Raw genomic sequence first — 14,401 nt, 5'->3', positions numbered from 1 at the left:
AAATTGAATCCCAAGATTCACTGACTTTGCTGCATGCTGTTCTCGTCTTGGCTCACTCTTGCGCTTTGAAATATGTTTGGACCGGTTAGACACGACTCTGACTGTGTTTGAGTCATGCACATACATGTGTTAGCCCACTTGTGTGTGTCGGAGCCAAGTTGTGGGAAAGATCAACGCTTATGTATAGCTGACACATGAACACATTTGCATATACAGACGTGTGTGTGTGTGTGTGTGTGTGTGTGTGTGTGTGTGTGTGTGTGTGTGTGTGAGAGAGAGATTGCTGTCATGGGAGTTGTCTCCACAGATGGGGGTTCAGTTATTCCTTAATGAATTCAATTACAGAGATGGGACCATACATCATAGACAGAGCTCCGAGCCGAGCACCAAACTCATCTGTGGCCGCAGAGAAACAATTTGGATCCTCCCTATCCTCCTCCGCGTGTTTACTGAGTCACACACTGAGCCAAAAAACGTCCAGGATTTATGTTTGTGAACCGGGGGACGACAGGAGCTCGGCGCTCCGCGGCGGCGGATTTAGCTCGGCTGTGGAGCCAAGAGGCTGGACGGCTCCACAGCCAAGACTAATTTCTTCATTTTCTACGGCGTTCAGGCTGATTTGGTTCAGCTCTCTCTCTCTGTAGCACTCGGGTTGTGAGGAGACGAGGGTTTTTCAGTGTCACGCGGTGGCATTTTCCCAGCTACATTTCTGAGAAGATGCAAACGTTGTCAGCAGTGGCCAGGGCCAGTTCCACATTATGCCTCTATTTTTTGTAAGTGCTGCGGTGGTGGTGGCCTATTCTCGCTCAGATACAACTGCCAAACTGACATATTGTCACACAGAATTAGCAAACTGTAACTTTCCAAAGTGCTCTTCTGAGCAGCAGTAACTCACTGTCGCTCTCAGTAAAAGCTGAAACGTCTAGGTTGTTGGATGAAAGTTTAATCCAAAGAGTGCAGATTAGAAAAAAATACTTCATGGATAGAAGGAGACATTCAAATACTGCCTTGGACTCCTGATTCAAACAAACCTCCATTAAAACCCAGTGACCCTGACTGGCCTTGCGGACCTCTGCAACACTTTAAAAACAGCTTTATGAATCCACCAGAAATGTCACATTATTTTAATGTTTAGTATTCAGGGGCTTGAAAGACTTCCTATCTAGACCTGCAATTTACAGTTTATATATAAAACCTGCCTTGACTTTGACTTTCCACAAATGAGATTTCATAACCCATTATATCTGAAGTAGACCAATAAAACACAGTTAAATAAGATAGATGCAGTCCATCACCCATGACAAAAGATCATATCTGAGTATTATGAAACCAAGCTATTTTGCGAGAATTACAGCATTATAAGAGGGTTTACTTGAAGGAAATTAGGCCTAAATGAGGTATTTTTATTGAGGTAATTATTTGAAACATATAAACAAACTCTCTAGGCATTAGCTAATTATGAAATAACTAATGATTAAATAAGGATACGATAGTGGCCCATACATGCAGCCAAGTAACACCAAATGGCGTTTGAATAACACGCGAGTAATCAGAAAGCCTTTTTGCTTTAGTAATTTCACTCCATTTGTACATTTTGACTTCAGTTGTGCAGAGATGCTGTGTAATTTTATCCATAAATGTCACAGAGAAAAAAATGTCTCAATGCAAAGTGCTTTACAGAGTTGATGAGCAAAAGCACAAACAAACCAATAAACAAATGATAAAAACAATAAAATCAGAAAATAAACCCAGCAGAGTAAAAACTGTAACAGTAAACAAGCAAAAACACCCTGAATAAAAACCAAAAAACAAACCAGCTAATACATTTTATTAATTAAAGATGAATTAAAAGCAATGGTTAACAGATCTTTAGCTTGGATTTGAATGTAGTCAGCATTGAGGCGTTGGCTCAAACAAACATGTGAAAACAAAAGTCAACAAAAGTGAAAACATACTTATTTTAACCCAAACTACGACCGTTTCACAATGTCACTTGACAATTGTTACCATGACAACAAATGTCACTTGACTTCGTCCTTTCCTGCTCGTCCAAAACTGATAAAATGCGACATCTCTTAACGGCATTAAATGACACGCGAAAACACTTAAAAGGCAAGAAAGCCCGTTTTATACACAGAGGTAGATTCAAGGTGCTCTGCAGTGTAGTTCAAGCAACACAGTTCCAATGTGTACACATACGTACTTAAACATGGCGTGTATTTATACGCCATCCCATGACATCACGTTGATAAATGCGACATATTATTCAGGAAACCAGTCATTCACTGAAACATCACTAAAATCTCTGTTAGAACTGTTGCCTGACCAAATAAAGATAAGGATATCTTAATGACAACAGCTTTGCTTTGTGATCGGCAGTATCAGTACACCCTCAATCGGACTTACATCAGCGATTGTCGAAAGCTCAGTTTTCACCGTCCACACTAAATGCTGTGGCACCATTTTTAGACTTATTCACTCTGGAGGTAATTTCAAAGAGCTCCATTTTCAAAAAAGAAAAATACTGGATTTGTAAGTATGCAGGGCGGAAATAAGGAGAAAAAATATGTTTTAAAATTCTGTCAGCTGAGTGTGGACGTATTCTGAATAGAGGCCTCAAACTAACAACTAAGTGCTTGTCGATCATTACCAAAGTGCAATATTTACAGACCGTTTATGTTTAAAAGCTCCGGGAGGGAAATGCTTGATTAGCTGTGACAGAGGGTCAAATCGGGGAGGGAAGCTAGTTCGGAGAGGATGCAGACTGAACCTCTACATTATCAAAAAGACAAAAAAAAGGTCAGTCGGATGGGAAATAATGAGAAAAGTTTTGCTCTAAAACAAGTCTCTTCCACTTATAAACCTGATAGCTGTTCCGTCCTTCAGAAGCTCCCACTGGACCATTGTTACCGTCTCTGTACATCCAGTGTAGGAATACCTCAACACCCCCCCTTAAGCTACCTGTCAGGGGCATTCATCCTGATGACGGCAGAGAAATCTGTCACCGAGGGCAACATGAATACCTCCACGTATTTATTACACAATGGATGCCGTCGCCTGCAGTGGAGGGGAGGTTAGCGAGGAGCCCGACTACAAAATAGAGCGCGGGGGTGAAAGAATCCCTCTAAGCTAAGGTCCCGGGAAATAATTGGGGTGAGGAAGGCAACCGGGAGGGGGGGGAGGTTGTGGTGTTTGGGGAGAGATGCGGATCGGGGCGGGGTGAGTTTGATATGCTGATGCAGGAAAACGCAGTGCGGAGAAGGAAGAGGGGGAGTGGGGGGGGAGGAGAGTTTGAGGGCAGGCGTGATGGGATTATTAGGAAAATGGCTCTGGCAAGAAACGAGGCAGCCTGGTCCGGGCCTGGGAACACAAACGTGTGTGTGTGTGTGTGTGTGTGTGTGTTTTGTTCCTGTACTTCTGTCTTTGTGAGGACCAATTTTCATTTTAGACCTTGAGAGGGCGGACATTTTCAGGAAGGAAGGACATGTATTGGAAGTGCAGACAATTTGAAAAAGTGAAGACACTTTTATAAAGTAAAGGTATTTTTAGACAGTGAGTAAATTCTATAGAAGGTTCAGTCAGTTTTTGGAAGTGAGGACTTTTTCAGGAGAGAATAACGTTTGAAAAGCAACATTATTTCTGGAAAAGTGAGGATATTTTTGAAAACTTGGGACATATATTTGGACAGTTTTTGCCTGTACCGTTTTGAAAAGAACGACATTTATTGTAAGTGAGGACATTTTTGAATAGCAACAACAGTTTTGGAAAGTGAGGATATTTTCAGGAAAGAAACATCTAAAAAGTGAGAATATGAGAATGTTTTTTTAAGAAAGTTTTTGAAACTGGACAATTTGGAGATCGTTTTTCAGACATTGTAGAAAATTAGGGACATTGTTAAAAAAGGATCGTTTCAGAAAGTGGGGACATTTTTGAAAAGTAAGGCCATTTTGGATAGTTAGCATTCAAAAAGCGAGGGGAGGAAAAAGTCAAGTCTCGACTGTTTTGTTCTTTGGAGTGAGGACATTTATAGGAAGCAATGACTTTTCTGAACATTGGGGACATTGTTAAGAGGCAAGAACATATTTATTTTATATTTATTAATAATATATTTATATATTATTTAAGAAAGGACGTATTTATTTAAGAAAGGACGTCTGAAGAGAGGGGCCAAAGTGAAGCGTTCCTTTGAGGACATTTTGAAATGCAAGTTCAGTTTTAGGAAGCGAGGACAGTGTATGGTGTCTCACCTCTAAGAAGGGCGGTTTGAGGTTTAAGAGGTTAGGTTAGAATTAGTTTTAAGTTAAGGTCGGGTTGAGGTCTAGGAAATGCATGGTGTCAGTGATCGGTCCTCACAAGTATAGAAGTAAATATGTGGCTGAGTGAGGGGGGCTCACTCGGTAAAGGTGCCTTTGAGTCAAACCACACACACACACACACACACACACACACACACACACACACACACACACACACACACACACACACACACACACACACACACACACACACACACACACACACACACACCCTCCTGGGAGAAGTTAGCATGGTGGCTAAACTGGAGCTGTCAGAGAGGAAATAAAATATGGGGGGAGAGAAAGAGATGGAGGGAGGAAGGGGGACAAGGAGGAGAGGAGAGTGAGTGATGGGACATCAGGAGAAGAGTTGAGAATAGAGGGATATTAGGAAAGATAATGTGATGGAGAAACAACCAAGGAGAGGTCAGAAAGGAGGAGAATAAAAGGGAGGATGCTGAAGGTGGTTGGAGGGACGGAAAGGGTGTGAAGGGAAAATAAGACGGGAGTAAGAAAAGGAAAACTGGATATTTAAGAGGAGAAAAAGAATATGAAAGGCAAGATAAGAAAGCAAATGATGGAGGGATTATAGAGGGTGGGAAAGAGAGGAAGGAGGGATCAAATGCCTGACTTATTGGAAAAAAGAAGGAGGAAGTCCAAAGACTAAAGCTGATGGGAGAGAGGGATGCTGGGAAATTGAAAAGAGAGGGAAATAGGGGGAAACAAAGCGAGATAAAGGTGAAGATTAAGAGAAAAGAAGAGACGAGAAAAAAAAAAAACACCTGAGGAGAAAAAGAACTGCTGGCACTCCTTTCTTTGTAGAGACGGAAGCAGGAAACAGGAGGAGGAGAGAGGAAGTTGAGGGAAGGAGGAAGAAGAGGAGAAAGACTTGCTTCTCTCTTTAAAGTCCCGCTTGAAGCCACAGAAAAAGGAAAAAAAAAACTGTTTAATCATCCAGCATAAAGGTGGAAGGAATCCTTTCGGCTCTCTCTCACCGAGGAAGGGTGGCGGGGTCACAAACACTGCACAACCAAACAGCCAACTTTATTATTATTATTCCCTTCCTCCCTCCGTCCCTAGGCTTCACTGGAAAGGTTACAGTGGAAGTTTGGTGTCGGAGGAAGATTAAAGTTTCGCTAAAACTTCTAAGCGTGAGCTGGCGAATACGGAAAAGCTGCGTAGGTACAGTCGGCCCTGAGGGACGGAGGAGCAAGCAAGGCGAGAAGGGGTGGGTGGAAAACTGAGAGCGGGGCGTGGGGGGGGGCTTAGAAAGCTGACCTGACAGCACAATTACATAGCATCATAAACCATGAAATTATTTTCCGGGCCGTGTTAAGAGAAAAGTCAACCCGAAAAGGGGGGACACTCGCAGAGGGTCACAGGGAGTGTAACTTAATAGTTTTCTCAAATCTCTCTGTTCCAAAAGGCCCGAGGCGTCGTTCCGTTTCAAGTCGGGTTCAGATGTTGGCGAGTATGAAGGGACGTTAATTCCCTGAGACAGCTCAAGGCTTACTCGTGACATTTTCACGCCGTCTAATAATCTGTTAATGGGACTAATTTAGCCGCACTTCAAATGACGCGGTCATGGTAATTGAATCTGGGGATTTCTTTCGCTCTCTCTTTTTTTAACAGCCTGACTTTTCCAGGACCAGAAGTTCACAAAGGGCAGTTAAAGGTTAGGAAACATTAAAAGATGTGCCGCAGTTCGTTTTCCGTATTTAGTAAATGGTCTTCATCGTTTAGAAGAAGGTTACAGTTGAAGTCAGTTGGACAGAATTTAAAACAAATGACAGCACATTTACACACGGAGCAGGTAGTCCTTAAAGATTTTACCCAATTTCCCCAGTCGGGTCATTAAACTTTCATCAGGTCTCATCTAATCTTTTTCCAAACGGATATGTACCTCAGCCTTTTGGAAATTAACCCGTCAGCTGTAAAATATAGCCGTTCCTGATGTTTCAAAGTATTGCTAATGTAATATGTTTAATCTTATTTAATGGAGAAACTTGCAGCTTTCCAAACGACAGCAAATATAACTGGATTACTGCTCTCAGTTATGTAGAAAATCCTAAACACACACAACAACAGCTTCATTTAGTATTTAATTTTGTTAATTTCCAAAAAGTTCTAAATTTTTTTGTACGAAAAATTAATCTTTTACATGAAGTTCATCATTAAATCCCGTCAAATTCATCCCCATGAGGCTTTCAACTATTAAATTATGTCTAATTTTGTTATAAGTCATTTTGGTGTCACAGTTTTCACACAATCAGAAGCTGATTTGAACATCTCAGATCTTCAGCTCACGCACCCGGGTCGAGACGTGTACACGATTTACACTCAGCTTAGGTTCAGCAGCAGACCTGGACATCAAAAACCTGACAACTAGGAAAAAATACTCTCAACTTGCAGAACCTTTACAGGAATTTGGGGACATTAATCGTTTTCCATAAATTTAGCAGTTTTTCAGCGACTGAGGTAATCCTTTTTAATGCAGCAGCCTCACAGTGACAGAGCAGACACACTGCAGCAGCATAAATGTGAAGACTTGAGTCCAAAATGAGATGTCAACTTCCTGGGAAAAGAAACTGACAGAGGGTTTAAAAAGTGCTGCTCTCCTGAAATACTGATGCAGTTACCCGACAGTCTTACACAACACTGGCAAAGTAGAACGAAACAAAGCAAATGAGTTTGAAGCAGTTTGAATTGCATCTGCTCACATCTGTACAATTCAACACAAAATAAGACAAATAAATGTTTTTGGAGCTGCGGGACGGCAGAACATACCATGGTCTCCATTGGCTGTCCAATTTAAATACAGAAAACAGGCTTTAAGACAGCAGCAGAATTAACATTGATGTCTGAGGTTACATCCATAACACTTAGAGTAACGCATCAAAATAAAAAATGCCACAATACACGTGATCCTTTCTCTAGAACCAGCATCGTAAGCAGTGCTGCAATAAGGACCATGAGGTTATTTTGAGATGTTTATCTTCCGAAGGACAAACACTAATATCCGTTCACTTCTTCATCACATTAGAAAATCTTCAGTGTGTCAAGCTAAAATTCAAAACAACTAATTTGGGTGTGTGTTATTGAAGAAATAGTCAACACATACTGTCGGTGTGGATACAACCACACATTTTAAATGTATTTGCTGTTTTGGGATTGGTTTTTGATGATTTCCAACAGTACACAGTAAGGCTGCACAGTTAATTGATCGAAATCGAAATGAAGAAGTGCAATATGCAAATCACAGAAGCTGCAATTATTTGATAAAGCTAAAACGTGTAACAAAATAAAGTTCGGAAGAGATTTCCTGGTCTACAAATCTTCTCCAGATTTAAAGAAACATGTTTTTTTGGTACGGACGCCCAAAATGTCACATAATCATGATTTTAACATTTTTTTCAGTGAATATTAAATATGCGATTCAAAAATTCTCATTCCCACACTTATTGTGACTCATACTGCAATATCTGTCAAAATAATCGCAATATGTGTTTACCACATCGTGCAGCTCTAGTACATTAAACAGTGTTGTACAATGTTGTTGTTATCTAGTTGGTTGTAGCCACCTCTGTGGGAATGTTTCTTCAGTGACACATGAGTCTGAGTTCTTTGGTACCATCGTACCCATCAAAACATTGCACCTAATGTAATTAATGAGAAATTTAAGAGAAGCAGAAAATACTTTTGCCAGTCCATTGTAAAGCCATTGTAAGGCAAACTTGATGTAATTGTTAGTTATATAAATTAAACTGACTATATTGCAAGACTTTATGCTCCAACATCAGTATTGCTTTATTATAGCTGTGTTAAAATATTGAAATGATCAATCTATGTTCAGTTTCGGGTTATAATTTAATTAAATTTAAGCCAAGACGTTGGTTGCAGGTATTGACTTTGACCAAGTTGTCAATATGTTTTGTCACGAAGAGCAACAACAAATACCCTGACTTTATTTGGTAATTTAAGTAAGTATATACCCCCCCAATCGACCGGTCTGACATAAACAGGCTGAAAGCAGCACAGACTGAACCATCAGATTCTAGTCACATAGAAATTCCACAAATTGGACTTTTTGTGAAAGTTTCAGAGCAATTCTAAAGAAAGAGGAGATTTAATCCTTTGAATGATGCTGAAACAGTAAAGACGGTAACACTCACAGCCCCAACAAGAAAAATCATTGCGTGTGAAGGCTCAGCATTAAGTGCCTCCTCAGTTTCAGATTTCCTCCCACTCTGTAGAGTGACTCATCTTTCTATAGAATCCCTTTACACGCCCGCAGACACCGAATATCTCTGGAAACAACAATACCTTCAGAAAACTGCAATACTGCACAGGCGTTAAATGATCCACAGCGATACCAGTAAAACGTCTTATCTGATCAAAAGCATCGCTGGTGATGGTAGATGGTGTCAGATAGCGAACAGACCTGGTGCTCTTGTCTGTCATGAATAGTTCAGGCTGAGTTCAATTCTACACAAAGGTAATGAGCACGTCAGTCCTAAACCTAACATCATAAGTCTTAAGTTATTAAAGAGAAGTCAAATCTCAAAAAAGTGAAAGTAAGTCCGCATCATTTGATACAAGGTACCTGATTAGTCCAGGTGGGAGCTTTTTTTGCCCTTCATTCCCCAAGTTCTATCTGTCGTCCGTCTAAAAAAAAAAAAAAAGGGAATAGTCGAGACAAGTCTTGATCAAGTCACAAATAACTTAAGAGTAAGTCACGCTCCAGTCCTTAATCATTAAAGACAAGGTGAAGTCTTAATTAGCAGCAGTATAAACTCACACAGCTATTCTTTGAACCAGGGGAGCCCAAACCTTTTCTCTTTGAGGGCCAAAACTGAGACTGAATGGTGCAGTGTTAAATAAAAATGTATGTGGCACCAAATGGAAAAATTTGGTTACAATTTTATAGCTGATGCTGATGCTGAACTAGTATCCCAAGTACCGTTAAATGAATTTGTCCCGCCGTGCTCAGATTATGAAAAATAATTAAGGAATTCTCCATATTTAAAGAGCATTATACCTCACAAAAAAACTAAACAGCGATTTATTTTATACGTTTTTTAAACTAATTCTTAATTTCTCGAGCAAGAAACATCTGGCAAGCCAAATTGAACCTTACGTTGGGAAAACCCTGCTCTAAATGGTTCGCTCAATAGAGACTGAGGACTTTCTCCCAGCTTTGGTTGCTGAAAATGAGTGGAAACAAATAGAGAAACAGAACCAATCAAGTCTTTAGGGCCGTGGCATGTAGAAGCTATGTGCCTGTAAACACTCAGATCTCTAATTTTCTGGTGTTGCAAGACTAGTATCAGTCAAGACATGTCCAAGTCAAGTCACAAGTCTTCTTAAACAGTTAGCAAGTCCCTGTCTTTCAGGTCTTAATGTTGACAGTTACAATATCCAGACATTTAAACATTTTTCTTTCTGCTGTGTTAATTATGTTTTGGGATATCTGAGATCAAAAATGTACCAGGTCTTACCAGTCTTTAGGGAGTCAGTACTCCAGTTCAACACTTTAGTAGTCAAATATCTGTTGTCGTTGTTGTTGATTACTCCCGAAGCCCAAAAAAATGTATTCTGGACAACTCCATTCTCCACCAACTCCTGAGGGAAATGTCTGGCTCTTTTAACTGCTAAATGCGCCACTATGTTCACCAGCTACTCTCAATCTGTGTTTATCTGAGTGTATAGAGGGTCTTTAGAGCTTTTTCTCTGAGAACAATGCTATGAGAGTAAACTAAAACAGGACATTTGTTGACCAGAGAGAAACAATGAACTGAAACTCACAACAAAGCTCCATAAAGAGAAGCTGCAGATTCAGCTGAAAATGTAAAAATATGGATTAGAGATTTTTCTGCATTTTTGTGTTTGTTGTGGGCTATGATACGATGCAGTCTGATACAGTTCTTAACATTTGTTTAATGCAGACATTTATGTTCCATTCTGAATTTAAAATAACACATAGAACCTATATATTTTAGAAAAAATACCAGGAAGAAGACTTTTAGCCGTGGGGGCCGTGGCTGAGAGGTAGAGCGGGTCGTCCACTAATCGGAACATTGTTGGTTTAAACCCCCGGCTCCTCCGGCTGCATGTCAAAGTATCCTTGACCAAGATGCTGATCCCCAAGATGTGTGAATGTGAATCAGTGAGTTTATGTTTGATGGGCTTTACCATCGCAGTGTGAAAGGGCTAATGTGGCATGTAGTGTAAAGGCTTTGAGTGGTCGGAAGACTAGAAAGGCGCTATACAAGTAAAGTCCATGTACCGTGATTAATTAAGACTTTGCCAAGTTGTTGCTGGGAAGTGTTCTTGCTTGTGCTAGCTGTATTAGCATCCGCAGAACTTTAGTCCAACCCTTCTTATAGAATCCAAATGTCTTCCAAACTTTAGATTTGATGGTGTGCTGTAAATCGTGTGTAATGTTAGTCTCGTTGTGAGACCCTGCCGTTGACCTTTTTACGAGAGAGCTTCAGTCGACGGGTTCATGATACACTGACATCGATCTAGGGGTCTGCGTACCGATGTAGTCTATAACTTTAAAACTGATTCCCAACTTGTTACTGTAAATCTTTACACCCCTAATAGACTAGAATGGAAAATAACATAATGGGGGTAAAATAACAGACTTCATGTGCACATTATTTCTTTAAAAAAAGGAAACAAGCTTCTTTTTCCCCATGTAGTGAAATGTTTACTGTAGCAGCAAATGCACACAACAATATGCAGGCGTAACATCATGACTCATAGCAGCAACACAGAGGCAGTCCAGGTCAACTTAGACGCCTGGCTATATACCGTTGTGTGAACACAGTGAAAAGGCCACAATCTATTTCACCTCCTAACCAACACAAAAATCATAAAAGCTTAAATACAAAATAGATCTTTTCGCTAACTGGGCCCCCTCAATCACTTGGAAAATATAATATTGCAGAAAATGTATTTACATCCTGGCTTTTAAACGGCTCTGTGGCCTGTGACAGGACGTCATGAAGAATATTTAACATCAATCAAATGACACAAATTCATAAATTAATCAGAGAATCAATTCCATTAGAAAAAGTGTAAGCAACATAAAAACTAATCAAACCATCAGTCACACCATCGGATTCCTAATCAGAACTTAATCTGGAATTAAATTAAACTATTTTTGGATTTAATAACATCTCAGCAGACATTGGCACACATTGTTCAAAGGCAACCTCTTTGTAATACTTTGGCTTGTGTCGGCCCACTAACCACCTAAGGCATTAATGAATATTGATCCAAAGACCAATCTCAACTGAACCAGAAATGACAGGAAAATACTGATAATGACGATTGATCTCACGCTACCTGATTGTTAGATGCTTGTTTTTAAGTATGTCACTGTTGAGAGACGCAGTGTGTTATATTAGTTATCGGGAAGCACTCGAGGAACTCACATACTGTTAAGTACTTGAGAATCATGAATGCAAAGTGCAAGTTCAAGGATAATACGTTGAGCATTTTGTTCGGCTTTTCTTTTCTTTTTTGCTACAGTACCTTCAAAACCCTTGACAGAAACACGGTGGAAACATTTCAGGATGCAAAAATCATCCTGAAGACTGATTTGGTGGTTTGCAGCTTAAAACTGGACTCAATTTAGTTAAAAGTGATGTTTTCTGACTATCAAACAGCTGTTTTATGGAACCTATTTCAGCCCAGTTTGATCCTAAATGTCTTCTGACCTGCAAACCAACAAACCAGTGCTTACTGCAATATTCCCTACCTTTGATTCTGCAGTTTTATTCACACCACACTCATAAATATCCCTCATTTCCACTTCACTGTGTCTGTCAGCATCCAAGCAGCGAGTCCTCCCAGTTCAGTCCAGTTGGGATGCCAAATGGGACAAGGAGTGGGATTTTTCCAACACATCCTCTCCCATTTATTCATGATGGGAATCCATCATTCATCTTGGCACCAGAGCTCCCATCTGTAGCTGCAGTCAGTTTGTGTCCCTGGTAGTAAACGTTTGATACTCTTAAGGTTTCATAATTGTCCACACAAGTCAGTATTAATGAAGCAGGGAAGAGCCCTGCTAGAACCCGTCGTCGTATTCTCCATCGCAGCCGTAATCTGGAGGGTGACAGACAGACGGAGAGATTACACACACACTCACTTAATTGTTGAAGAAATAATGAGTAAATACTCCACTACAAGCAAAAGTCCTGCATTTAATTATTATCAGAAAGATTTACTTAAAGTATGAAGTTCCCTGTCAGTGTTATAATATTACATCTGGTGTTGCTGCTGTAGTTTAAAGCTGAGCTCATCACAAACATTCAAAATCAGCACATCTGGAGATACGTGGGTTTCACTGGACAGGAGGGGTAACTAAAGTAAAGTAACTAAAGCGGTCAGATAAATGTAAATACTCAAGTTCATGAGTAAATGTACTTAGTTGCATTCCACCATTATTACTATATTTGACAGTTTGATCTGAGGTTTGTGTTGGTCTGTACGGACCTGCAGACTGAAGTCCAATCAGAGCTGCTAAACATGTGACGCTGCTCTGTATAAAACCTGCCCCCATATTAAATAAACAGTTATTGGTCCAAACAGACCCAGAATCAGTTTAAGAATTCAGTTTGAATCAAGGGTGGCCAGAGCCAACGATCAATCAAATGGGCTTAGCAGATTCTGGTCTGGTTCCCAGGGTAGTTGAGACCAGGAATACAGTGAAACTCTGGTATCAGGAGCAAAACACAAGCCCTCTTTTGGTCTCATTATTGGAAATAATACTCTACAGAAGAAACAGCGGGTGAGCAAGAGAAGCTTTAAGAGCCAAAAAGAGATTTTAATGGACGTGTGAGTGAGTGGAACTGCATGCACTTAGGTAAACATGGTGGGTTTCCACAGAGACGCTCTGTGTTGTGTGACTTCACTAAGAGCAACAACAGGTCAGACTAATAAACTGTGAAAAAGTGTCACTTCACTCTCTGCCTGACTCTAGATCAGTCTCCAGTGTCGGCAGGAGTCCGTCCAGCTCAACTGTCCTCCGGAGCTGCTCTGAGGCTGACCCTGACCTTTGACCTCACTGCGGAGGGGGCAGGAGTACAAACAGAGAGTTTCCCTACAGGAATCAATTAAGTAGCTCAGGAGTTTTAACTGAGGCAGAGTCAGGGACCTTAAAGTTTAACAGCCAGAGACGTAAAGGGAAGAAATTTAATCTTACCGAGGGCTCATTAAAACATACCAGGAGTCAGAGCCGTGACCCAGAGAGGCAGGTTCATTAAAAAAAGTGATTCTAGCTATTTCACAGTGCACACACTCGGCGTCCAACTGAGAAGTGACAAAGCTGTCTGATGCGGTCAAATCATCACTGAGCCTGAAAGACTTCTTTAAATGATAGAGTGTCAGTGTGGTGGGATTGTTTCAGCCAATACAAAGAGTTAAGATTCCTTGGTCTTGACTGGTGTGCAGCAGTTTTCTGATTGTCAATCAACTAAATAACTAATCAAAAACTAGTTTAATAGCTAATTAATTAAAGAAGATTTAGTGGCAGCTAGCAGTCAACAGTCAACAATATACTGCTGTGGAACTCACAAAAGGTCTGAATCTACAGCCAGTGTTTGGTTTGTCTGTTCTGAGCTACTGTAGAAACATGGTGGACTCCTTAGAAGAGGACCAAGTCTCTGAAGATAAAAATGTAATTTTTAGGTGATTACACACTAATGAAAAAATGCTTACGAATATTATACTACATTGTAGAAAGTAATTTACAAACCAAGCAGTCAAATATTTGTTGGTATCTGCTCCTCCAATGGGAAGATTTGCAGTTTTTTGCCAATTAGGTTCTAAAGTTTAAATTTATGATTTATGATAATATGATGAGTTTACTTTAGTTTTACACTTATGTTTCATTTGTATTGTTTTGTGGTTAGCACCAAATAAGTCATGTTAAAACTTTACATTAGGAACATTTAATCAATCAACCAGAACAAATACTTAATTAAAGCAGATTTTAATTAATAAAATCACAATTTACCGCCCAGACTGACAGTGACTTCTAGAAAATTCATTAGTGAAGTTGATTTATTGTGGAAACGGGTTGAAATAATCAT

At 40.1% G+C, this 14,401-nt stretch overlaps 1 protein-coding gene across 1 annotated transcript in view; it reads right to left on the bottom strand.

The window, feature by feature from the left end:
- Positions 1-1,814: 1,814 nt before the first annotated feature.
- Positions 1,815-14,401, bottom strand: part of LOC127356157 (transcription factor IIIB 90 kDa subunit) — a 131,527-nt gene continuing 118,940 nt past the window's right edge. Inside the window, exon 19 of the mRNA XM_051387706.1 lies at positions 1,815-12,413. Within this exon, the coding sequence (XP_051243666.1) occupies positions 12,376-12,413 (38 nt within the window). The 3' untranslated portion in view covers positions 1,815-12,375. The remainder of the gene's footprint in view (positions 12,414-14,401) is intronic.

Source organism: Dicentrarchus labrax, unplaced genomic scaffold, assembly GCF_905237075.1.
Source record: "Dicentrarchus labrax unplaced genomic scaffold, dlabrax2021, whole genome shotgun sequence".
Taxonomy (NCBI): Eukaryota; Metazoa; Chordata; class Actinopteri; family Moronidae; genus Dicentrarchus; species Dicentrarchus labrax.
This window is presented reverse-complemented; position numbering and strand designations above follow the sequence as displayed.